This window comes from Epinephelus moara, chromosome 20 (genome assembly GCF_006386435.1).
Source record: "Epinephelus moara isolate mb chromosome 20, YSFRI_EMoa_1.0, whole genome shotgun sequence".
Lineage (NCBI taxonomy): Eukaryota > Metazoa > Chordata > Actinopteri > Perciformes > Serranidae > Epinephelus > Epinephelus moara.
Window position 1 is genome coordinate 28,046,466 of NC_065525.1, and position 24,310 is coordinate 28,070,775.

The 24,310-nt window shown below is 41.2% G+C and overlaps 1 protein-coding gene across 1 annotated transcript; it reads left to right on the forward strand.

Moving 5' to 3' along the window:
- The first annotated feature begins 3,330 nt into the window (after positions 1–3,330).
- On the forward strand, positions 3,331–24,177 carry LOC126408643 (plakophilin-3-like). Its single transcript, XM_050074326.1, has 13 exons — positions 3,331–3,655; positions 10,323–10,414; positions 11,014–11,753; positions 12,870–12,993; positions 14,483–14,687; positions 16,636–16,810; positions 17,689–17,806; positions 17,898–18,062; positions 18,161–18,343; positions 18,429–18,582; positions 20,123–20,318; positions 20,471–20,558; positions 22,557–24,177. Exons 1-13 carry the CDS (start codon positions 3,433–3,435, stop codon positions 22,596–22,598), a joined length of 2,505 nt encoding a protein of 834 aa, XP_049930283.1. The 5' UTR covers positions 3,331–3,432; the 3' UTR covers positions 22,599–24,177.
- The last annotated feature ends 133 nt before the right edge of the window (positions 24,178–24,310 follow it).

Sequence of the window (24,310 nt, forward strand, 5' to 3'; positions counted from 1 at the left end):
ATTATGTGTGCAGGTGAAAGGTGATTTTTCAGGTAAATGATGAGCTAATAAGCAGAGGAAGGATGCCTCCACATATCTCCCTCTGCATCTTACTCAGTGTAAACCCATCAACCTTGATCTGCTTTAGGGAGACGAGATCCTCCACTGTCCTCGAGGGAAATGATTGGCTGATTAAATAACCTTTGGACAGGCTGTGCTTTATCTTTTTCAGCTCAGATTCACCGAAACAAAGGAAGGCAGTCAGGGAACATAGCAATTAGAGCTGACATGTTTATCCAATGAGAGATGTTTATCTATTCTGCTCCAACAGAGACTTTTCTAACTGTATAGCCTTCATCCAGACAGGTAGACAGTATAGTGCAGACATGCAGCATGTATCATGTATGACTCCCATGCTTCATATCGCTTTCAAGTTGTCTGCAGTGACTCACTGTTGCTAAGCTCAAATAAAACAAACCAGATAAAAACTAAGGTGTGGCGCCACCTTAATAATAGAGTACGACTGTGCCACACCTGGCACACCAACAGTCCTCCATTCAAACTCAACGTCATTATAAAGACTGAACTTAATATGAGGCCAATTTGTGAAGATATCAGAGACAAAGCTCTCCAGAGCCCAAATGTCTTTACTGCAGCACACTGAGGCATAATGTTTAAAGGATATACATGAGTTAACATAATCATTACAGATTCAAAAGGAACAGCAATTTATCTGTTAAATAAAACCATAAATAAAACTGTTTGGTGCAAAACTAACAAACAGTGGTGAGTAGAAATAGATTCAGCATTTTTGAGACACTGGTAAATTATTATTTCATTGTCATTTATAGTACTTTGTATGTTGTATTTTCATGTGCTCTTGGTTATGAGGTCATTGGTTCCTACCTGCCCTTGTTTTGTAGGGACAGGTACAAGTGATACATACAGTAAGAGAGTGTGACTGCCTCGTGAATAACAGTGAAGAGAAGTTTCTATAGCTCTAAGGTGGGATGTGTTAGTACTGTCTTGCCGTGTTGGTAAGAATTAAACAGAGAGGAGGAAACAAATGCTTTAGCCCGTTAATTACCAGCAGCCCGGAAGAACTGAGGAACACATACAATCAAGAAAAGAGGCTTACAGTACCAATACCATAGTGTAAAATACTCTACTAAAAGTTCTATTAAAAGTACATATTAGCATCAAAATATACTTTAAGGATCAAAAGTCAGAGTACTCAAAATGCAGAATGGTCCATTTCAGATTTAAACACATTACTGTGTATCGATGGATTATAACCAACAAAGCATTAATGTGTAAGCATCACTAATGTTGGATATCAGGGACACACTTACACTCCTCTCCCATGCACTGAAATTTAGAGATCTAGTGACATTTAAAATTGCACAATGTACAAAGTAATAAATAATTTGTAATCAATATAAAAGACAGTTGTTGGACAGAGAGGGGAGTTATATATTAAGATTTATTTATTCATTTTCTTATTTTATTTGATAGGGACGATGCAATCTAGCATAGTTCAAATACAGAGTTTGGGACCGATGTGTTGCTGAGTTTATAGCTATTGCTAATTTTCAACTCTCGCAAACATGGAAGGCACATAAATCATACATAACATACATAAACCACAAGCCACATACCACACTACATATACCACAATACATTCGTCACAACATATCCCACAATACATCTACTACAAGAGATGTAACACATATACTAAAGTACACATAAATACACTTAAACTAATACCCTTTAAAGGTTTGAGCGCATTTAGCTAAGAGTGAGTACAGCTCTGGTTTGGTTTAATTCAAAAACAATGTTGTGTTTGTACTAAAAGCAAACAGACAGGAGGTACAGTAATAGTTAAACAAAGTAAAAAAAAAAATCAGACAATTTAAAAAGATGTACAAAAAAATTCTTTTTCACATTCTTGTCTGGGTAGTGTTGTTGATTATTAGTGGTTTAGTTGTGGGGACGGACGCTGGAGCGGCTGGTCTGTTTATGTGATTGAGTATTGATGGATTAGTATAGAACAGGAGTAAGACTAGACAAGCATGTTGCTTCTTTCTACTGCTTTTTGGACATAAAATGTTAATTTAAGTTGCTTATTCAAAGTCTGTAAGGTAAGTCCTCTGTTATCTGCTGCTTATTGCTGTTCTGTTTGATTTTTTTGTGCATATTTTATTTTATTAAAATTTTAGATTCAAGTTTAATCATGTGAATTCAGTGTTACAGCTGATAAAAGTGGAATGAATTACAACTATTTCATAAACCTCTGGGTAGCTCCTATAATAATACATCATAATTTGTTTGTTGACTTATATTTTGTATTAATAATCATTTGAAAAGCAACTAAAGACTACTGTTGTACTACACTAGCTCCTGAAATGTGGAGGAATAAAATGGAAATGCTGAAGTAAAGTACCTCAGAATTGAACGTCACTGCAGTACTTGCAATAGTTTATTCCATCCTATGAACAACAGTGTAGTAACACAGCATGACATGTGACATCATGGTGTTAATGAATTGGCTCTGTCACATTTAACCTGGTTATTAATTTGGGTATGACTCCACTGACCACAGAGCTGTGAGAGAGCGCTGAATCACTGACAGTTAACTGACCTGGTTTCTCCACACTCTCACCTCATGTTAAACTCTGATTCAACATGGATCTTTATTTATTTATTTATTTATTTTTTCATTTTAATGTTAATAATACATAATTGTCATGGTTTTACCTTACATCTTAAATTATGTTATATTAAATTTAAAAAATACATTAAAGTTTATTTTAACCTTTTAAAAAAAATCCACTTAATTCAGATTTTCACAGATTTAAACTTAAATTTATGCGATTTCAGGTATTTTCAGAGCAAATAAAACCTCATAAACATTTTGAAATCCAGTTAAACCTAAATCTTAATCTCTAATTGAGCACTCTGTTGGAGATTAAATCTTAAGTACTAAACTAAATTGGTTTTTAAAGGTTTAACTAACACATATTTGACTAAAGCAACAGCAGCAGTGCGTAAAGAGGAGCAGCTCACCTGTGAGTCACCTGGAGAAAACAGGGCAAGTAGAGGCCAGTAAAAAGTACATTAGAGACTGTGTGGTGGACAGAAAATGGCTATTTGGTTTTATGAGAGCAGCTGGACTAATTATATGATATTAAAAATAGACATGAGTGACTCCAGAGGGAGTAAAAGTAGCCAACTGCACTAAAACTTGAAAGAGTAAGATAAGGAGAGGAGCACCTGTGTGAGTCAGGTACTGATCTGGGATCAGTGAGGCTCCACCTCCTGCTGGTGTGCAGCTCTGCTCGCTCTGTGTGCGTTTCTCTGTGCGCCTCACATACTTTCGGCTGCGCAAACAACCTGCCCGCACCACTCTGTCCGGACGCTTCTCTCGCGTCTCGCCTTCTTCAACTTGTCACTATGAGTGTCATGGCCTCTGAAAACGCGTTTCTGACCGCTTTACAGCCCAACACCACGGTCACCACCTATGGACTCCCGTCTGAGATCCACCTCGGGAACGGAAGCACCATGTCGGACGAGATGGCCAGAGCGCGGCGCGTCAAGGAGCAGGTCCAGATGAGAATGGCGCAGAAGTCCACACTTCCGCGTCAGAATGGATCGGCCACACAATACGCCATGTCAGGTAAACACATCTATTTAACTTACAAAGAACTGCAGCGGCTTTATGTTCTGCTTTGTGACAGTATTTCCGTGTGGAGCTCAGTGAGCTGAAGAAAGATTTGGGGTCAGTGACTGCTAAAGCTGCAGCCACTCAGAGCCCCCCACAGGTACAGGTGCAGGTACAGGTGTTTATGGCCTAATAACCCAGCACTTAAACAAGTAATTAAAGCTCTTATCTGACCAGTCAGCCTTGTTTCCTTTGGCCTCATTCCAGATAAGTGAAATAAAATCATTTGGGTTGGGCTTTTCAATTGCACGGGACATTCCAAATTGGTTTTTAAGTCACAACACACACACATTTTAAAAGTTTGTGAACTAACAAGTATTTTAAGTACTTTATTTTTTTTTATCAATCTACTGAATACTTTATCCAATAATCATTTCCTCCAGAGTTCCCAGAGCTCATAGTGATGTCTTCAGTATCTTTTTTTATTAGATAAGTCAGTTCAAAACCCAAAGATATTTAGTATAAGGGGCAGGGCCGTAAATATAGACAGTGCAGTTGCATTTGGGCCTGTGAGGCGGAGCAGCAATATGTTGGGTGGAGTGTTGGCCCTCAGAAATACGCCGCACGTTAAATGAAAAATGGTGCCATTTGCTGTATATTCCATCGAAAAGGCAAGGCCATCTCTGTTAGGGATTTTATTAGTTTTGGTAAAATAGTGAGTAGCAATCTTTAAACTACGCAAACTTTACAAAACTGACAAAGATTTCAATTGAATGAATAATTTTTTTATATTCTTTGGGGTTTTATGCTCTGATGATTGCTGGACAACAATTTGTTCGGTTTCAGAAGAGTGGATGATAAATTTGTTGTTGCCCGACAGATTAATTATTCGATTAATCATTACAGGTTTAGAGTTAGTTACTTTTTCTTTCGTTTATTTTACTGGAACTAATGTCATAATCCCCCTGACTCAGATCAGTGAGGAAGCTTTTACTTTCAAGAGTGTGTGTGCATTAGTGTGTCTGATATATGTGTGTGTGTGTGTGTGTGTGTGTGTGTGTGTGTGACCCTGTTGCATTCCTGTGAACTTGTTTCTTGTCAGCTCATGGGGGGAATTTGTCCATTCAGCTGCTCTGCAGGTTCAGATGAACCTAAGGCCTGAGCTGCGATCTCACAGCAGCAGCTCTGTATGCCATCTACCTGCCCATGAGAAAGGGTTAATGTGTAACAGGCTCAAACAAGAGCTGCTTTCATGAACTTCCCTGATAGCAGATCAAGGTGAAAGCCTCTCTCTGTGAGATTGAGTTTCAGGTCTTACTCAGCTTTAAGAGATGAGGGCTGATGAGATACCTGGGAGATGACGGTGTTGTGAGAACCAGCTGTTGTGTTGTCTGTTTAAAGACGTCGCAGTTGTAGTCGGTGTCTCTTTGAGTCGTCTTGGCGCTCAGACAGTCACTCAAGGTGGGGTTGTTGTGTAAGCCGCAGTGAGACTCTCACAGGAGAAATTAAAGGATTCCAGGAGAGCTGTGAATTAGTTTACTCGATTGTTACAACTTATGTGACGACTTGATGCGGTTAAGGAGCTCAGTTGGTGTTGAGCTACCCTTAGACATATATATATATTTTTTTTTAATCTGCTGACTAAAACTTGTGCACCTGCTTGATGCATGAGGACGTTCCTTCATGTCCCATAATTCAGTGTGTTCCCCCCAAACTGCAGTGAGCAGCATGGTGTTGGATCTTGTCTAATAACCTTTAAAATTCTGGTTCTAAAGAAGAATCTGTTTCTCACTCGTCTAGTTTGAGCATTTCCCTGAGGCACCAACATACCTGCCTTGAGAGAAAAAACATGCTGATCGTGTTTTTTTTAACTGCAGGGATGCAAACAGACACACGAGTTTGCAAAATGAGTCAGTTTCTGTTTTTACGTCAATTACATTTGTCAAACACTCTGTCAGAACTAGGCTGAGCGTGATGTTTCACAGTGTTATCTCTGCCCGTCCTTTGCCCTGGGCTTTGCTGGGAGGAAAACATGCAGTCATAAAATGTCGCCACGTCATAATCATCGTCTTTTCAAACCTGTACAAGAGGGAGAGAAGGATTCCTAACGACACAACAGGGAATGCTGCAATTTCAGTGGCTTGTGGCTTTGAAGGAGCTCATAATGAATGCACGAGTGTTCAAACATGAGGAAAACCCTCTGTGAGGAACGCCTCCTTTTTTGTATTTAAATACTGCAACAACTGTGCATGTATGGGCTTATTGGTGTTTACAGGAAGGCAAGTCTCAGCAGTGGGCGAGAGAAAGGAAAAAAAACTGTGTGTGTTTAAGTATTGGCTTTATGACCAAAGTGAATTTTTCAAAAGACAACAGAGGAAAACAAAAAGTTCACTTGTCAGGGTGTGTTTTCCCTGTGGTGCAAAGGTGTGTTGGGCGTAGCCGAGGTTGGGCTGGGGCCAAGGGATGTGTCAGTCAATCTCTATACCAACTGGTTTGGTGTGTGTGCTCTGTAGAAATGAAGCGTGACGACAGCTCGCCCCTCCCCTCTACACATGGGAAATGTAAAACCCACAGCACGCAGACGCACATGTACAGAATGCTCACACATAATCATAGGTGCAATCGCACCGATAAACCTGTCTTTGGTTTTTAATGTTTCCTCAGATTATTGTGTTATTTTTCTTGGCACTTGCAGTCGCAGTCTGATGTCAGTAAGTGTCTGGGCTCCCTCAAGGCAAAAGCAATTTTGAATCATGATCAGTGCAGCCTGAATTTTATACCGATCATCGGCTCGAGCCTTGTGTCAGAACATGTAACTGATCTTCAAACACTGACTGCTGGCTACCTTTTCAATCACGCTGCCTGTGTGGCTCTATGTATGACAGTGTCAATCAACCTGCCACTTTGATCCATACTGAATGACCTCAGCAACTACTGAATGGATTGCAATGAAATTTTATGGTCCCCAAATGCTGACTGCTGCAGTCTTCAAGATCCCCCGTTTTTTTCCCTGTTTTTTTTGCCACCAATGAAGCAGACATTTTAGTTTTCGTTCCCTTGAGGATGATTTGTAATAACTTTGGCAATCCCTCAACTTTTCATCTGGTGATATCATCAGCTCAGGTCATTTTATTCTGTCCAATAATTTCACCATTTACCCACAAAACTGAAGATACTCCTATCAGCCTCAACTCAACTTTGTCTTTATGCTAATTAGATAAACTAAGAGATGTTAAGGCCCTGACACACCAAACTGACATCAAAGAAGTATTGGCAACAAAGGCAGACTGTTGCATAACCTCACGTTGTCTGTGTCTCCGCCAAAACGTTGCACTTATACACACCGCAAAGACGACAGCCAACGGCCAACTGGCATGTACGTTCTATGTCTGCATGAGAGGAAATAAATCTCCATACCAGCAAGGGAATGCGCAAGACTGGCAGGACCGATTCATGACACTAGTTAGCCAGTTTGCACAACCTGATATTAAAGGAAGAAAGGGTATTACTGTCCGCTAGCAAACAATAAAACGATTACAAACCATTTTTGCTAAAGAGCTCACCTGCTGCAAAACTGAGCTTTCCTCATATTAAAAGTTTGACTTCTTTTGGCTGTTTGTTTGCTTTTCTCACTTCCGTTTCTTGTCTCGTGCTGAACTGAACTGTCAATCAGTGCAAGATCTCTCAACAATGTGCTCCGCCGTCTCCTAATCTGGATAAACATGCCAATTTGTCTGGAAAAAAAGCAGACAAGGGTCGACTAGTGCCAACGGTTCGAGACACGCCGCAGAAACTAGGGTGACAGATGCTCACCGACAGCGTGAAATTGACCAACGACCGACCATCGGCTTGGTTTATAAGGGCCTCCAACATTTAGTTAAGAGCTGCTAACATGGCTGTAGTCTTTTTTGGTGTTAGTTTGCCTCCCTGCAACAACAAATTGCTTCTCTGAAAGTCTGTGTCAGTTTTCTGATAGTAAATGACAGAATGTACAGTCGATTCCTGGTGATGAGAAACTATAGGAACAAAATAACACGTCTGCAAAGAGAGTTTTGACACTTTTTGGAGGTTTTCTGCTTCAGTTGATGCAGACATTTGAGTGGATAAACGGTGGCTACTTTACAAGCCTGCTGTCACATTCATTAGTCACCTGTCAGGTAACTCTGCGTTCTGGTTTTACAGCAAAGCATTCACACTGTCTCTGAGCCGAGAGAGCCGAGAGCGTCTTAGTGTGTCAGATGTGAACTGTTCACTCTGTGTGAAGGGTAACCAGAGACGTCAGACCTTGGGACTGGTCGGGTCTTGCTGTTACAGACTGTGTGTGCAATCGAAACTTCCGTCGTTAGTGCAACAGGATACCCGCTATTCAAACTGTTTGTCTTTCATGCAAATCATTGTTGTAAATAAAAGAGGCGTAACACCTCGTAATAGCTGCGATTGTGATTAAATCTACCTCCACTGAGCCATGTGTTCGATAAAGACACTTTATTTTGTGCTTTGAAGTCTTGTACAGTTATATTCAGATGAACTTAATTGGGTAACACTGAATTAAAACAAGAGCTCAAAGAAAAGTGTGTTTTAATTTAGAAACATGAGCTTGTAAAGGAAACAGGATTCAATTTAATCGATTCCTTGACTGTATACTTACATGCAGTCATACCACTAAAGGTCAGGCTTGACTTGATGCTGTATTATTTATGTGTGGCAGAGCCCAGTGATCAGTTGACACACCAAACACCATTTAAAGTTTTCCTCTCGCCACTGTAGCTTACTTTGTTCTGCTTCTACAAGATTACAAAATTAAAAAAAGTCCCCACCTTCTACTGAAGGGTGACCTTACAAGAATAAAACCAAAAAAGAGATTTGTCAGCTGAGTGTGCTTTCAGAGGAAAAACAAACTCCTTGCTTGCAAAAAGTGAAACTACTTTTTAACAGAAGTGCACACAGAACGAAAGATGAACAGCTTAACATGCAGATTTGTGGACAACACATTTCAAGCAAAAGGAGACGGCACTTTTTGCATTGAAAGCGCTTCCAGTTGTCTTTGTCTTGTTTCTGCCTGGACCTGTATTTGACAGTGACACTGCTGCTTCTTATAAGATAAACACATACATTCTGTTATGATTTTTTTGTCATCTTAAAAAACCTCTTGCTGATACTGTTTTAAGAAGAGGAGTTTCTGACATTTTAAACTAATTGTGACGCCCCTCCCACTTTTCCAGCCAGCCTCACCAGGCAGTTGGCTGATATGGGAGGATCGTTACCTTGATTAGGCTCACCTGGGCTTCCAGGCTATAAAAGCTGCCTCATGTGTTCACTTGGCCTCTCCCTTCCTTCAGCTGACATCCACTGAGTATAATTGCTTTTGGTTTGCACCTTCAACAACACTCCACACTCACCCATGCATGGCTTTCATAACTGACTTTGCTGACCTGCACACTCAATTTATTATTTAAGTTAATTTTAGTTTAATAAATTCTGCTTGTTATAAGTAAATCTTTTGTGTGGACTCCCTTCTTGTCACATTTACTGAGCCAGTTTGTGACATAATTGATCAATCGAGAAAATCAACAGATAATAATATAAATAATCGTTAGTTAGAACCCTACTATAACGCAGCCTTTAAAACCAGGAAAAGACAAGGCTTACGATATTACAATATCCAAAATCTAAGGGTGCTTTCACACCTGCCCTGTTTGGTTCTGTTCAATCGAACTCACTTCATTTGCCCCCTAAGTGCAGTTCGTTTGGGCAGGTGTTAACACAGCAATCGCTCTCGGGTTTGCATCAAAACAAGCAGACCCAGACCTTCTTGAAGAGGTGGTCTTAATCAGGTTACAAATGAACTCTGGTGCAGTTTGTTTGTGGTGAGATCCGAACCAACTGCAGTCACAAGACACATTGTTTGGGTTAAACGTGAGCATGTTACAGTCCTGGAGGATTATTAATGTGCACCTCCTCCTGTACTGCCTTAATATGCACATTCAGCACATCCAGTGCATCAAAACATTGTTTTCTAGTTGGAGCCACCCCTCGTTTTCAAACTGTATGGTTTGACTAAAATGAACAGCAATATAGTCCATGATGAGCAGCGCTAAAATCAACCTGCGTAGTTGTCCCTCCATTGTGACATTAGAAAGTGTACTCTTCTTCAACGTTTTGTTTACTTCCTGGATTCTTCCCACATGGAAATTCTGACCAATCAAGAGCAGCTTTCTCGACAGGCACATTGTCTGGTCCACTTATAAATTCTGCCGTGAGAACATGAACGAACTCTATTAAGTGAGCTCGTGGTCACACTAAATAGTCTCATCATGATATTTATATAATAGGGATGCACAATAATATTGGTATCGGCCAGTATCGACTTTAAAATGAACTATGAGAATCGGCCAACATGCTTTTTCTTATTTTGCACAATGAATAAATATTACATAGATTAAAAAGCATTCTGTTTCCTGTCTCCGTCCTCTGGTGGGCCATCATGATAACAGTATGCATGCATAATATAATGTTAATTCCACTGTAGAAGAGATGTATGTTTTAATTAATAGTTTACTGCATCAAAGAAAAGGTGTAAACCAGTTTTTATTCTTCTTGTAACATTTCACTTCATTACAGTTGTATCAATATGATCTTCTATGTGGCACTTATCTTATTTTCTGTCTGTGCTTCCTTTCAGACTACGGTGGTTCTTCAACAATGAAATATAGCACCTATACCCCAAGCTACAGCTCTAAATCATCTTTTATGTACTCCGGCGCCAAAACGCTGGTAAGTACTGCAGCAGTATCTCACTGTTTCAGTGTGTATTCACACATATCATGGAAATATTACACTGATCATGTCATGTTTCATTTAACTGGATGTTCTAATAAACCAGTCTGACCCTCTGCTGGTGCCACAGGGGGTCACCCAGGACACAGCATGTGTGGTATTTCACAGTACGCTGTGATGAGATCAGCTCAGGGTTTTCAAGTCCACCCTCTAGATTCCTCAGTTTCAGTAATTCAACAGCAACACTGGCTTTGTGCCACAGATGTTTGAGCTCTGAGCTTTTAGAGAGGCCTGAAGTTGCATTTTAGGCTTCATCGTACTTTTCAGTCATTTTATATTTGAGTCACTAATAACACTGACCTCTGCGCCTAAATTACTGTGCCCAGTATGAGGAATTGAAATCAGTATGTCAAGGGCCTGACCCTTGTTTCCCAAAAGGTCGTCACATTCCTCTGATCAAATTTAGAAACCATTTTTGTCGATATACTGTGACTCATAACAAATCCACCCACACATTCACAGTTCACTTCTGGAGCATGATGAGTAACTCTGGTCACACCTTTGATTGTAACAGTCACTCCTGTCCTCATTCTCAGGGTCCACGCATGTCCCATAGGTCAGGCTTCAGCTGCCAGTCTGCTGGCCCAGACATGGCCCAGATGCACAAGATCAGTGTTGGAGGTGGTGGTGGTGGCAGCGGTTATTACCGAGAAGACATGCGCATTGGCAGCTACCATACAGCCCCCAGGCCACAGAGCCGAATGGAGCAGGAGGTTCTCTCCCAGGGCGCAGTGCGGCAGCACACAGCACTGGTGAATCCCTGGGCGATGGACGGCAGCGATGCCGGCAGCTTGGTCTCCGACCGTGACGCCACCTTAAACCGCCAATACGCTCAGAGCGCAATCAACGGCTACACCAGCCAGGTGAGGCAAGGAGGAGGCACCATGTCCTTTACATCTCCAATGCGCAGATCTCTCAGTGGCACTCTCTCCCGTGGCGGAGGGATGTCAGGGGGAGAGGTGGAGATGGTCCAGCAGCATTCCTACAAAGGCCCGGCCCAGCGCACCATCAACAGGATTACAAGCCGAAACCGGATGAGCATGGGCTCTGTGTCTGGGCAGCAGGTATCCTCAGGTGGGAGCATGTATCGCGGAGGGATGGACATGGTGGACAGAGGTTTCATCACACCCGCAGTGTCCTCTGGTTCCCAGGGGAACCTGTTGCGTCAGAACACCCTGTCCCGTGCCATGTCTGTCAAAAGCATGCAGAGTGTTGGCGGGGGCATGGACATCTTCGGGAATATAGAGATGGGAGCCAGCATGGGCAACCTCAGCGGGTAAGAAGCTCACATGACAACAATGTTTCATTTGCATCACTGACTTCCTGTTGTCAACAAATCCTCAGGAAAGAGGACCAAGAATGAACTGATCCCACTAACATGTTTTGTTTGTGTATGTAAAGCCTAATAGTAGGTTAATCCTCTGTGCTAAAGACCCTCCTTTGTACACTAACTACTAAAATCACATCAGTGAGCCACACTTTTGCACTGAGTGACAAGTCAGTTTGTTACAATGAACATGGTCACTGCTCTTTATCTTGAGTTGATGCCACATGCACTGTCCTGCTGCTGTATATACTCACAAAACCAAATCTGTATTAATCCGTTGCTGAAAATAGTCCCCAAAAAATGTTCTTATTTACTTCAGTTTGAGTGCCCAGTTGTTTAAGAAATCATTGAGCCTTTTTAAAAAAAAAATAGCGTGATAACTGTGACCACTTTTTAAGCTTTATGTCTTTAATCGAAACAAATGAGCTTGGGGCTGGGAACGTAACACAGTATAGGGAGGTCAGACAGTATTGAAAGACAGACTTACACAACTTTTGGTCTTTTCGTGGGATTTTCTGACAATGGGAAAAATATGTAATGACGCAAGCCTTATCCTCTAACCAGACCGTAATACACAGTGACAGAGATGACAGCTCTCGTCACTCTGGTGACTCAGAGTGTCGTGTTCCTCCTGAATGTCAGTGATATTCAAGTGATTGTGATACACCAGCATGATGGAGTCACAACTTTCATGTGTCAGGGGCTTTTAGCGAGGGAGTGTGTGATGTGAACTGTGTATTTCCTAAGAGCTGTGGATTGGGAGGTGGCTCCGCAGTGGCAGGACTGGTTTTGGGTGTGGCAGCTCAGTTTCAGGCCTCGCATTTCACACATCCCACAGCGTGTGGTTAGTTGAGCGGATTTGCAGACCGCTGTGTGATTTGGAAGAAATTCAACGAGCTTAAATTCCTGGAGACAAGTAACAAATCATCTATGAATAATTACCGTGGCTTCACATTTAAACATCCAAGAGACATATTTTGTGCTACCATACATAACAGCAGGATGATTACATAATTAAATGTTTTAGATTCTTTGGTTGAATTTGTTTGTTTACTCCTTCACTAGGATCGCCTCCTTGGACATGCCCACTGCAGTGCAGAACCTGAGAGAGCCCGATCATGACCTGCAGGTCCTGGGTGCTGCCTACATTCAACATGAGTGTTACAACAACAGCGACGCCAAAAACGAGGTACTTCAAACTGATTAAACTTGTGGTTTAAAATCCTCTGGGTCCTTCCTCTCTGTCTGTGCAATCCCGTATTGAGACACTCAGTCATGAAAATTGTTTTCCCTTCAGGCGTAGGCGTCCATTGATGGATGTTTCTCCATTTCTGGTGACATAAAGTAGCCGCAGTTTTGCTTCTGTTCTGGTGTGCTCCAGTTGTTACACATGATGTCAGTTTTTATCATCCCTGTAAACGTACTTGGACTTTGCCCTGTATAGGTGTTGAATGGCAGACTTACAGTAGGGATTAAAACTCTTATCTTACGTGGCAGATGGCTCAGTCGGCCCTGTGCTTTTAGCTCGTAGAGGTTATTTTCAGCTTTGAGGATACAGTCTCCTGTGAGCTTTATGAAAAGATCCAGATGATTTTATATTAATATAGGAATAGTTTGACATTTTGGGAAAAAAGACAGAGTGGTTTTCATGCTCAGAGGTAGATGAGAAGATTGATACCACTCCCATATTTGTACGGTAAATTTGAAGTTACAGCCAGCAGCCGGTTAGCTCAGCTGACCATAAAGACTGTAAACGGAGGGAAACAGCTGGTCTGGCTCTGTGCCAAGGTAACAAAATCATTTCAGCACCTCATTTAATATTTAAATACAGACAGGAGAGTGATATTGTGCATTTCCCAAAAGGTTGAACTATTCCTTTAAAGCCTCTATGTCAGCTTCTATCAGTGATATGACAAAAATGCTGTGGCTGACAACAGTGCACGATGGATCCAACCCAGGGACACTGACCAAGCGGCAACCTCCAGGGCTGAAAAATGAAGCCAATGCTTAAGTGCCAAAAACTGCATATCCACAAAGGCCACTAGAGGCTGGTGTCAAGAGTCAATCAATCCCCATAGACACCTATGTTAAAATTTACAGCAGAAATAAACATGTTTACAGCCTGGTGCACAAAATGGTTTCGGTCACTATCCAAATTTCACATTCATAACAGCTGTATGGGGGTTGAATTATTATATAACTCAACCATTCACATTTTATTAGGTATTAAAGTTATGCATAATTAAGGGCAAGACCGCTGTGAGTGACAGCCTGTCTGCAAGGCATCACCACAGTCTGTGAGTTAGATCCACCTCTCACTCCTCCCAAGCTCATCCAAATGTAATCACTTCTGGCTCCAAAAATTTGAGATGGCAACGGCCAAAATGCCAAACTCAAGGCAAGAGTCCACAAAGCAATGGGTGCGTCAAGGTGGCTACGCCCATAATTTTTAAACAGTCCTGAACACTGAGGCTGCACCAATTTTTCTGCAAACAAAAAATTAAAATGTAAATATGATCAAATCATATAAAAATGTACACATAGGGGTTTTAATCCCTGAAGAAGTTTAGTTCCTAAGCTAACAAAGAACCATAAATCACATAATCACAGGAGAAAATAAAGTTACCAAGCGAATTAATATCCTAAACAGAGCTTTTTTCCTGCCACCCTGTCTGTAGGTGCGTCGCCTGAAGGGCATTAGTGAGCTGGTGAAGCTGTTCAACTGCAACAACCAGGAGGTGCAACGTTACGCCACTGGCGCCACTCGCAACCTCATCTACGAGAACATGGATAACAAGGTGACCCTGATCGAGGAGGGTGGCATCCCACAACTGGTCGAGGCACTTAAGGAGCCAGACGAAGAGCTCCACAAAAACATCACCGGTAAGAAAAACCTGATGGCTTCATTAAAATAAGAACATGACACAACAAGCAGAGCTAGTCTCAGACTGCTTGTTTTGGACTTTTGCCTCCAGCAGAAATGAGTGGAAATTAGTCAGTCACAATATTTGGATGCAACATGATCTTAGCCATGGTGCCCTTGAAATTCTTTGAGGAAACAGTAACCTTTGAAAGTGATATTATTCTGCACGAAACAAATAGGAGGACAGCGGCAAGCTGTAGCCTAGCAGGAATCCACAGAGCATTTACTGGAACTAAATTACAGTCTGAGATGTGAGAAACATGATTCTTTCTCATGGTAGAGTCTTGTTGTTTTATTAATGTCTGTGAGCCATTCACAGTTCAAGTTTAAATGAGTTGTGTTTTCAGTTTATTCTGTCTTCTCACCCCTCAGCACTCATTACACACTACATTCTTAAAAGTTAATCTGGTGTCACAATTATGTGTTATCAGCAAAACTGTCAGTCATACTTTCTAAGACAATGAACGCTGACTGGAATTTAAGGAAAACGATGTTGCGACTCCAACTTCATAGTCTTAGTGTGTCTGAGCCCACAAGGTGGAGGAGGTGGAGCTGCAGACTTTTCTATAGGGTGTGTGAAGGTGGGGGGATGAAGGCATGCGTGGGAGTTGTCTTGGCCTGTGGACTTACAGTATATCTGCCGCTCCCTTTTATGAGTGATGGCCTTGTCACTCTTTCCTTTGAGCTGTTACACCTTGATTTGTGTCTGTAGGTTGGCTAAAGAACACATGTCGTTGGGAGAGTGATGAATAACAGGGTAATTGCATGTGTGCACATTTTTTTCTGGTTGGTTTGCTAGGATGTGACACAGAGGTCTTATCTTACCCACAGTGAATGCCAACTGTGTCAGCTTCACTGCCATTTTAGTTTCTCACATAGGTTTTGAAAAGAATTCATCGTCCAAGTTCAACATTTTGGAAAATCATTTGCTTTCTTGCTGAGAGTTAAATGAGAAGGTTGATACCATCTGCATGTTTGTGCGCTAATGAAGATAAAGCTGGCAGCTGGTTAGCTTAGCTTAGCTTAGCTTAGCTTAGCTTAGCACAAACACCTGAAACGGGGCGAAACACAGTACCAAATCTGCCTCTAAGTTTTTGCTGAGAGTTAGATGAGAAGATTGATACCACCTGCTTGTCTGTATGCTAAATATGAAGCTTTAGCCGGCACCTAGTTAGCTTAGCTTAGCACAAAGACTTGAACAGGGGAAAACAATTAGCCTGACTCAGTGTAGCAGTACTAAATCCACCACCGCTATTTTCCTGAGATTTAGAAGAGAAGATTGATACCACTTAGGCTACATATCTGTATGCTAAATATGAAGCTATCATCAGGGAAGAGCCAGTTAGCTTAGCTTAGCTTAGCACAAAGACTTAGAACAGGGGAAAACAGTTAGCCTGTCTCTGTCCAGCAGTACCAACTCCGCCTCCCAGCACCTCCTAAACTCCAAGGAAGTTACTGCACCCGGCCAAGAAATAGACTTGTTATTGGTCAATTGGTTTTTGTATAGATTACGCAAACATGATATAATGTGTTAATTAGTGAGCTTTAGGGGTGTTGGTAGACACTTTTTGTTGACTTCAGACTGAGCCAGGCTAGCTGTCTCCCTGTTTCCAGCCTTTATGCTAAGCTAAGCTAACAAGCTGCTGGTTTCATACTGAACGGACAAACATGAGAGTGGTATCAATCTTCTCATCTAATTCTAGGCAAAAAAGCGACAATGTCTATTTTCAAAATATTTCTCTAAACTGGGGAAACATGAAAATCTCCAAGAATGAGGTTAAAATGTCCAAAATTCCTGACACCCAGGTTGGGACATGAAACATTAAAGACACTACAGGGATATGCAAAATCAAACACACTGTAAATGTCAGATTCACTGACTCTCCCCTGGTGTGTGTATGTGTGCAGGTATCCTATGGAACCTTTCATCCAAAGACAATCTGAAGGAGAAACTGGCCAGGGAGACACTTCCTGACCTGACCGAGAAGATCCTCATCCCTCTGTCAGGTGGTGGAGACTCTGAGATCATCCAGCAGTCGCCCTCTGAGGCAGACATCTTCTACAACACTACAGGATGCCTCAGGTGCACCTCTACTATCTGTGTCGTCTCTCTGTGGCTGCAGCACGCTGCTTTGTTAAAAATATTTGTCTTCCTGTTTAACCTTTTCTCCCATGACCACATTTGCATTTCGGGAACTTGTTCTAGCAGGAGACTCAAATTCGTGTGGCAGCTCATAGCCACTGGAGATTTTACCACACCCATCGCTTTTCACTGTTGTTTGCAAAAGCGTGCATCACTCCAGCCTTCAGTTGCCTTTGGCTCTGCTCTGTTAATGTGCACCCTGGAGAGTTTTTATCAGCAAATTAATTGCTATTTGGGGGGATATTTGCTGTGCTCCCTGCATGATAATTATCATGTAGCACAGTGCAACAAACTGTGCTGACATCTATATTTGCACTGTCTGGTTAAAGGTCCCATAAAGGTCCCAGATTTCCATGTCTTTTCCTATTGTAAAGCAGGTATCAATAAAAGCTATATCAAGTATCAAAACGCTCAATCGACAGAGAAAGGCACAGTCCATATTCAAAAACGCTGCCTTTAAACGAGCCGTTGGACATCCGTAAAGTTGTGGTGTCACAACTATACTATATAAAGGGCAGAAACTGCTGCTACAGTGTCGTTATAGTCATATCTAGCTGCAATAACAGGGTAGAGACACTGAGAGTGCACATGTGAAAGACATGGAAACACTGACCGATCAAAGCAGACTTGACTTTTTAGGGGAGAGGGGCTTAAAGACAGTTTTTTGTACATTAAAGTATGTAAATATGTTGTAGTAGAAACCCAGAATAGAAGTGCAACCCTGAAAATGAGCTTAATATAGGCCCACATGTATGATTCCTGACTGAATTTTTACTGAAATATCTCTCTGACCCCTTGTTGGCTCTGTGTGTGCTCAGGAATATGAGCTCGGTGAACGAGAAGACCCGTCAGCAGATGAGAGAAACACACGGACTGGTGGACTCTTTGGTGGGCTACGTCAAGGCCTCCCTTGAAGAAAACAAGGCAGAAGACAAGGTGAGACCAGACGAGAAGGATCTGAATTTAAGCTGCTGTTTATGCTCAGCTCAAGGCTTGTGTATTCATGTGTCTGTGTGTGTATTCGTAGGGGGTGGAAAATGCAGTGTGTGTCTTGAGGAACCTCTCCTACCAGCTCTACAGCGAGATGCCTCCATCTGCTATGATGCGCCTGGAAGGACCAACCAGAGATCAGGCCTCAGGGAAAGGCGACGCCATTGGTTGCTTTACACCTCAGAGCAGGAAAGCCAAAAATGTACGCTTGCATGAGATTTACCCCGTCAGCTTTAATGTGTGCGGACCAGACTCAGCCCGTTTTAACAATGTCCTCTTGTATCCTTCTTCCACTGACAGAGCAAGAACCAGGATCTCTCCACCTTCACCGAGGTCGCTCGGGTGCCAAAGGGCGTGGAGTGGCTGTGGCACCCACAGATAGTGGGTCTGTACAACCGTGTGCTGCATCAGTGTGAGATCAACACCACCACCCGCGAGGCAGCTGCTGGAGCGCTGCAGAACATCACAGCTGGAGACAAGAGGGTAAGCATCATAGTCATCAGTAAAAACCATTCAGATGCAACAATCTATAGGTTTGTCCAAATACTTAAACATATTTGTCCCACAGTGGGCGTCAGTGCTGAGCCGGGTGGCTCTGGAGCAGGAGCGCATGCTGCCAGTGCTGCTGGACCTCCTGCGTTCCAACAATGACCTGGAGCTGCGTTCTCTGACAGGCCTCCTCCGAAATCTGTCCCGCCATGCCAGGGATAAGAACGACATGGGTCAGTACTAATTTTTTTTTTTAAATCCTTGTTCAGTATAAATAACGTAATGCCTGTTAACTGAGTAAACCTGTCACCTATTCACTTAAATGGAAATGTGTTGTTAAATCGCATTTGAGACAAACTGTGAGCAGAAACATTTCTAACCAGTGTTGCATCACAATGTTACTGTTGAAATTTAAATATCACTGAACTTATAGTGTTCAAATGTTTTACTTTAAAAAACATTTTTCTGAATTTAAGTGGTTTGAATTCACTTTGAAATCTTCTTCCGGGTTATTATGATTTGCTCAATTTTTTTTCAGTTCTTTTCTTTTTTTACAACAATAAAGTGCACGTTTGCATGTCGGTATGTACAGTGACTGAAATGTCCACAGGTGGACTGAGTGTCAGAAATAGAGTCCATGAAAACAAGAACTAGGTAGGTCAAAGAATGCTCAAGATTAAGGATGGAAAATTGAACCCCTTCTTTCAGGTTATGTTAAGTTAAAGTGCAAATTCAAAAACAAGGATTCACAAATTCTGTCAGAGTAATTTGAATAAAGTAAAAAAGGATCAGGCTGCTCAAACTCAGTCAAATCCAGTATCAGCAGTATCATCCAGTTTACCCAAGATAATCAAACAAAACCTGAATGAAATCAATCCATCATCTGTCTATAACAATAAATATTAATTGTTAAGAGTGCAAAACAAACACATACAGAAAGTTCTTGTGAAATAACCAAACTGATTGAACTGTGCCAGAAATGTGTGTGTTAATGCAGGATCCCATTGTTAAAAAGAATTAGCTGATTGTGAAAATTGGTTTTAAACTCTTTTTTTGGAGAACATTTGTTTTATGGAACAAGTTTTCCATTTGTGCATGAAAAAAAATTTAAAAAGAGGAAAAGGGAAAACGTACTTCAACATAGAGGTAAAATACAAAAAAATAAAATGTTTAATATTATAAAGAAAATATATTCAAATGTTTTTTTTAACAAAATCAAACATTGGTTTAAAGAAAAAAAAAGAAAAAAAAAATCTAAAGCAAACCAAAGAAACAAATGCATATTAATTGATAGTAATGTTTTTTTTCCACTTAAATACATCTCCACATACGTACACATCAACTAACTAAACTGAGGTTAAGTAAGACGGTAAAGTTGGAGTTGGTCCAGGAAGAGTCATACATTTGGGGTCATTTAATTTCAAAGGCCTGTACATTTTCTGAAAGGTTACAGGTTATATTATCTCATTTGGCTGATGTCTTGGTGATGGTGAATTTTAAGATTTCCAGATACAGTAGTTAGAATGTGTTTTTTCACTACAGTGCCAGCAAACAAAATAAATTATTTATTGTGTTGGTTCACATTAACATTAAACTGATGTCTCCGAAAATCCATAGTTTTGGGTCCTTCCCAATTTGAAATAATTTTATCTTTTATATTAATACAATACTGTGTTTTCAACCTTCACTGGACAATCCAAAGCATATGTAGGAGATTTCCTTTTTTTAGGTTCTAAACATATTAATTCTAACAATACTTATTGGTTCATCCAGCCACAAAGGTGGTGAACAACCTGGTGACCAAGCTGCCCGACGATGGACACAAGAAGGAGCCATCCAGCGAGGTGGTGGTCAACATCTGTGGTGTCCTCAATAACCTGGTGACCAGCAGCAGTTTAGCTGCCAGAGACATCACCTTCTTTGATGGCATCCCAAAACTGATCGGCATCAAGAACTCCCATGACAGCAGGTGAGTCACTGTTTGTATTATGGCATTGATTAAACATAGTGTAATAATTAAATGTGTACTTAGTGGTTGAGACATTAGCAGGACATTTGATGAATGGTCAACAACCTATCTTCGCACACACTGTTAACCTTGGATGCCTCTTTCTTTTCTAGCTCTGGGAAGATGAAAACAGCCAAAGCAGCGGCCACGGTTCTTAGCAACATGTTCCAGTACAAGAAACTGCACAAAAACTACAAACAGGTAAGAGAAAAATGTTTTTTTAATTGTCCATTGCACGTTTCTGCAGAGTTTTTAAATGTTAATCACATTTAGATGCCTTTAAAGGGGTCAAATTATAATTTTGAACTATCAAATCACACTGTAACAGAATTTAAACATGTTGAAACTCTTTAAAAACTTTCTGAAACCACAGATAGCAATGTTATAGAAACACTTGCTAAATAAAAATATCATTAAGCATTACCAACTCGTATTAATGTATGGCTATACTGCACTTCAGGACTTCTTATTACAGGACTTTAAGGTTTTCTTCTCACGCATTATAGTTAAAAAAAAGATATAAAAGTTGCATCAAAGTAAAAAAAAAAAGATCAGCTTAATTTGTGCATATTTTTTGATGACAACTTACTTAGTTCAGTAGTAGTTTCAATATCTCTTTCTTAAGAGTCTCTTGACCTCTAATAACAGACCAAGTTAGAACAAGTTAGACTGTTTGTCGACTGTTGCAGAAAAGTCAAGCCTCGGTGAAAAACCTCCTCTCAAGGGGCCCCACCCTCATTCTTATATCTGCGTGTGTGTGCCTGAGTGTGAAAAAGAGTGAGAGTGACAGAGATTGTGTGTATTTGTCTGTGTGTGTGTGTGTGTGTGTGTGTGTGTGCGTGTGTGCATGTGTGTGTGACGGATGACATTCCTCTCTTCCCGGCAATTCCCTCGTCTGTTGGGTGGCGCATGTTCAAAACCCATATATCTCTCACTGTTCACACTGTTGCTCTTTCAACACACACTCACACACTGAGGCGTGTCCACGTCTCTGGGCAGGACCAGGTAGTGTTCGCTTGCTGCCTTCTGCAGATCACGGCTTGCCCCTCCCAAGGGTGTGGTGTTAAGCTTATTTCCTAACCAACAAGTCCCAGCAGAACAAAAAATGCTTTTATGCTTGTCTTATATGCAGTTTGAAAGTTTATCCCTGGATACCTGCACCACCACATGTGGTACAGTCAGTGATTCTGGGGAGAGATAGTTGATAATTGAACTCAGCACCCAAACAAATACACTCCTCCTGTCAGTTTTACCGTCCCTCCAGCTCCCACTGCCTTTGTCTTCATACTTCCGTGGCCTTTTCCTTTGGCTGGAAAAGTGTTGTGTGGCTTAGTCTGAGCCACTTTGTTTGTTTCCCATTGACAGAGCCAGGTTTTTTTTCAGCGCACGCACAGAGCAGGAGATATTCGCTGAATTTCACAAAAAGTTTATCAGATTAGAATCGCTGACTGCGGCTTTAAACAACCGAGTTGTGTAACTCTGACATGCATTGTGTTGAGGTCAGATGTCACTCCAGGTCAAATATTAAAATCAAGGATGCTGTTTGCACCTCTGTGGTGCACAGCGTATTTTACATTTGAATAAATAGTAAAAGGTCCAGTGTGTAGGATTTAGGGGGAAATGTTGGCAGAAATGAAAATAATCAAATGAGTATGTTTTCTTTAGTGTATGATCACCTGAAACTGAGCATCATTGTGTTTTCGTTACCTTAGAATGAGCCGTTTATATCTACATAGGGTGCGTGCCCTCATTCACAGTGTCCCCCATTTTGCACCGCCATGTTTCTACAGAAGCCCAAACCAGACAGAACAAACACTCAATGGGGCCATTCACATTTTCACACTGACCACAGCAGAACAGCATTGGAAAAACACAGATTTTTTAACTGATGCTGCTTTATTCAGTGTTTTTTCTGGTTTTAATCGCCGGGTCTGTTTGTTTTGGAGAGAAAGAGACCTCTGCAGATAACTCGGCTCCCATTAAAAACCTCCTGAACAATGAACACTAAAGGAATTCTAACCAGGAGTTCACACTTGGCACATGGGAAAAGTTTCAGCTGGTTGCAGTCTGCAATCCTCACCACTAGATGCCACTAAATCCTACACTCTGCTCCTTTAAATTAATAAACACAGCATTTTTTTTCTGTTTCATGCTCATGCAACATCCTAACACTGTCTCGTTTGTTTCTTTGTGTTACAGAAAGGGTTCATTAGATCGGATTTTGCAGACATGACGATGTAAAACAAGAGCGACGCAGCACAAGTTTCCCGGCCTGTACTCCACCAGCCCCATATGGAGTAAATAGACTGTTAATACTATTCAAAGATAACGTAGGTTAAGTTTTTATCAGCCATACTTTGTGAGGAGAACAAGGACACACAAGTGATGGAGGATCTACCCGATGGAAAAGGACTTCCTGTGTATTCTTAAAACTCGACGGACAGTTCAAAGAACGTGGATCCGGTGTGGCGGACTATTGATGGACTCTGATACAAATGTGTGCACCTTAAGCATTTATTCTCTTTGTTTGAACACTGTATGTCTTAGTGTGGAATCAGGGATTTCTTTTCTGTCACAGCAACATGTACTTAGATGAACCTGCAGCTGTTTGTGTTTCTGCTGTTTGGAAACAGTTCACGACTGTTAAAGGACAATATGGTGGACGCTTGTGCCTTATCTTCACACCGCTGCACCTCAGTCACGGCATGAATGCAAAGGGGTGCGGCACTAACGTGGTATTTTGTAAATATTGCTTCTTCTTTTACACAGAAATCAAATGTTTTATATATTGTACTTTATATTTGTAGTTTTTGGATGGATGGATGAATAAATGAGTTTAAAATTATAACCCACAGTTATAATTGAATGTAAACCACAGGAGATTTATAGAGAGTTGGAGTGGTTAATTAGATTGAGAAATGTGGGGATAATGATTGTGCCTCCGATGTTGACTTTTTTATGTAGTTAAGTGCTTTTTTACATTTGCGAAATCTCAGTCTTGGCATACAAAATGCTGATGTGTGGCGTTCGTAATCACTTTGTCAAACATGGAGTACTACAATGTCTGTTTATTGTCATTATACCCAAGGCTATTCAAGAGAAGGCTGAGACTCGGGGTCAAACATGGGGGGATTGCACATGCGCAGTAAAATCTGGTCTGCACTTCCTCAAAGGCTCAGTAGATGGCGTGAGACCGCGGAATAAAGGGGATGTGCATGCATGTCATTTTCACAGCTTATTATTGGACTGTCACTGGTGGCCTGCGTTTTGGGTGAGAATGACAGAGATGCAATTCCGACAACTTCAGGCAGCTGCCGTCCAAAAGTCCAAGCAGACCGCACCAAGCGCACTCCTTGATCGCCTGAGCAGATCCTGCGCTTTTTTTTCTAGCGCCCCTGCTGTCACCCTCCAGCATTGCAGCTCAAGTTACACTGCGCATGTGCAATCCCCCCATGTTTGACCCCGTGTCTCGGCCTTCTCTTGAATAGCCTTGATTATACCTAAAGTTTATTTTAATTAAATTGATGTGAGTGTGAAACAGGTGAACAGGATACAGTCTTAACTTTGATTTTAAAAGAAAAAATATTATTTTTGTAACATTTGGACCGCATTAAAACTTAGCAAGTATATTTTAATTATATTTGTGTAATTTGAACGAATTCTTAGAAAAAGTTAAAAACTCAGATTAAATCTTTGGATTATTTCTGCTCTGTGTCATAAACGGTGACCCTCTGTTTCTGTGTGGCCTGGTAATGTTGTGTTGTGTACAGGCAGATGTGGATATTTTTCAGTTAATAAAGAGACGAATTTGGAAGTGAAATGTCACGTTGTAAGCCTTTCTCACATGTGTGTGTGTGTGCTGCAGCGTTTGCTGTGACGGTCTTATACTGACACAATCATGGTAAAATGTCGGCCACTCCCTGTTTACATATTTTCTCCTGTTCGGACAGGAA

Bases quoted from the DNA above. Each gene is read 5' to 3' on its own strand.
- LOC126408643 (XM_050074326.1), top strand. From the start codon at position 3,433: ATGAGTGTCATGGCCTCTGAAAACGCGTTTCTGACCGCTTTACAGCCC. The intron at 3,656-10,322 runs GTAAACACATCT...GCTTCCTTTCAG, and splicing joins CACACAATACGCCATGTCAG to ACTACGGTGGTTCTTCAACA. The intron at 12,994-14,482 runs GTACTTCAAACT...CCCTGTCTGTAG, and splicing joins ACAGCGACGCCAAAAACGAG to GTGCGTCGCCTGAAGGGCAT.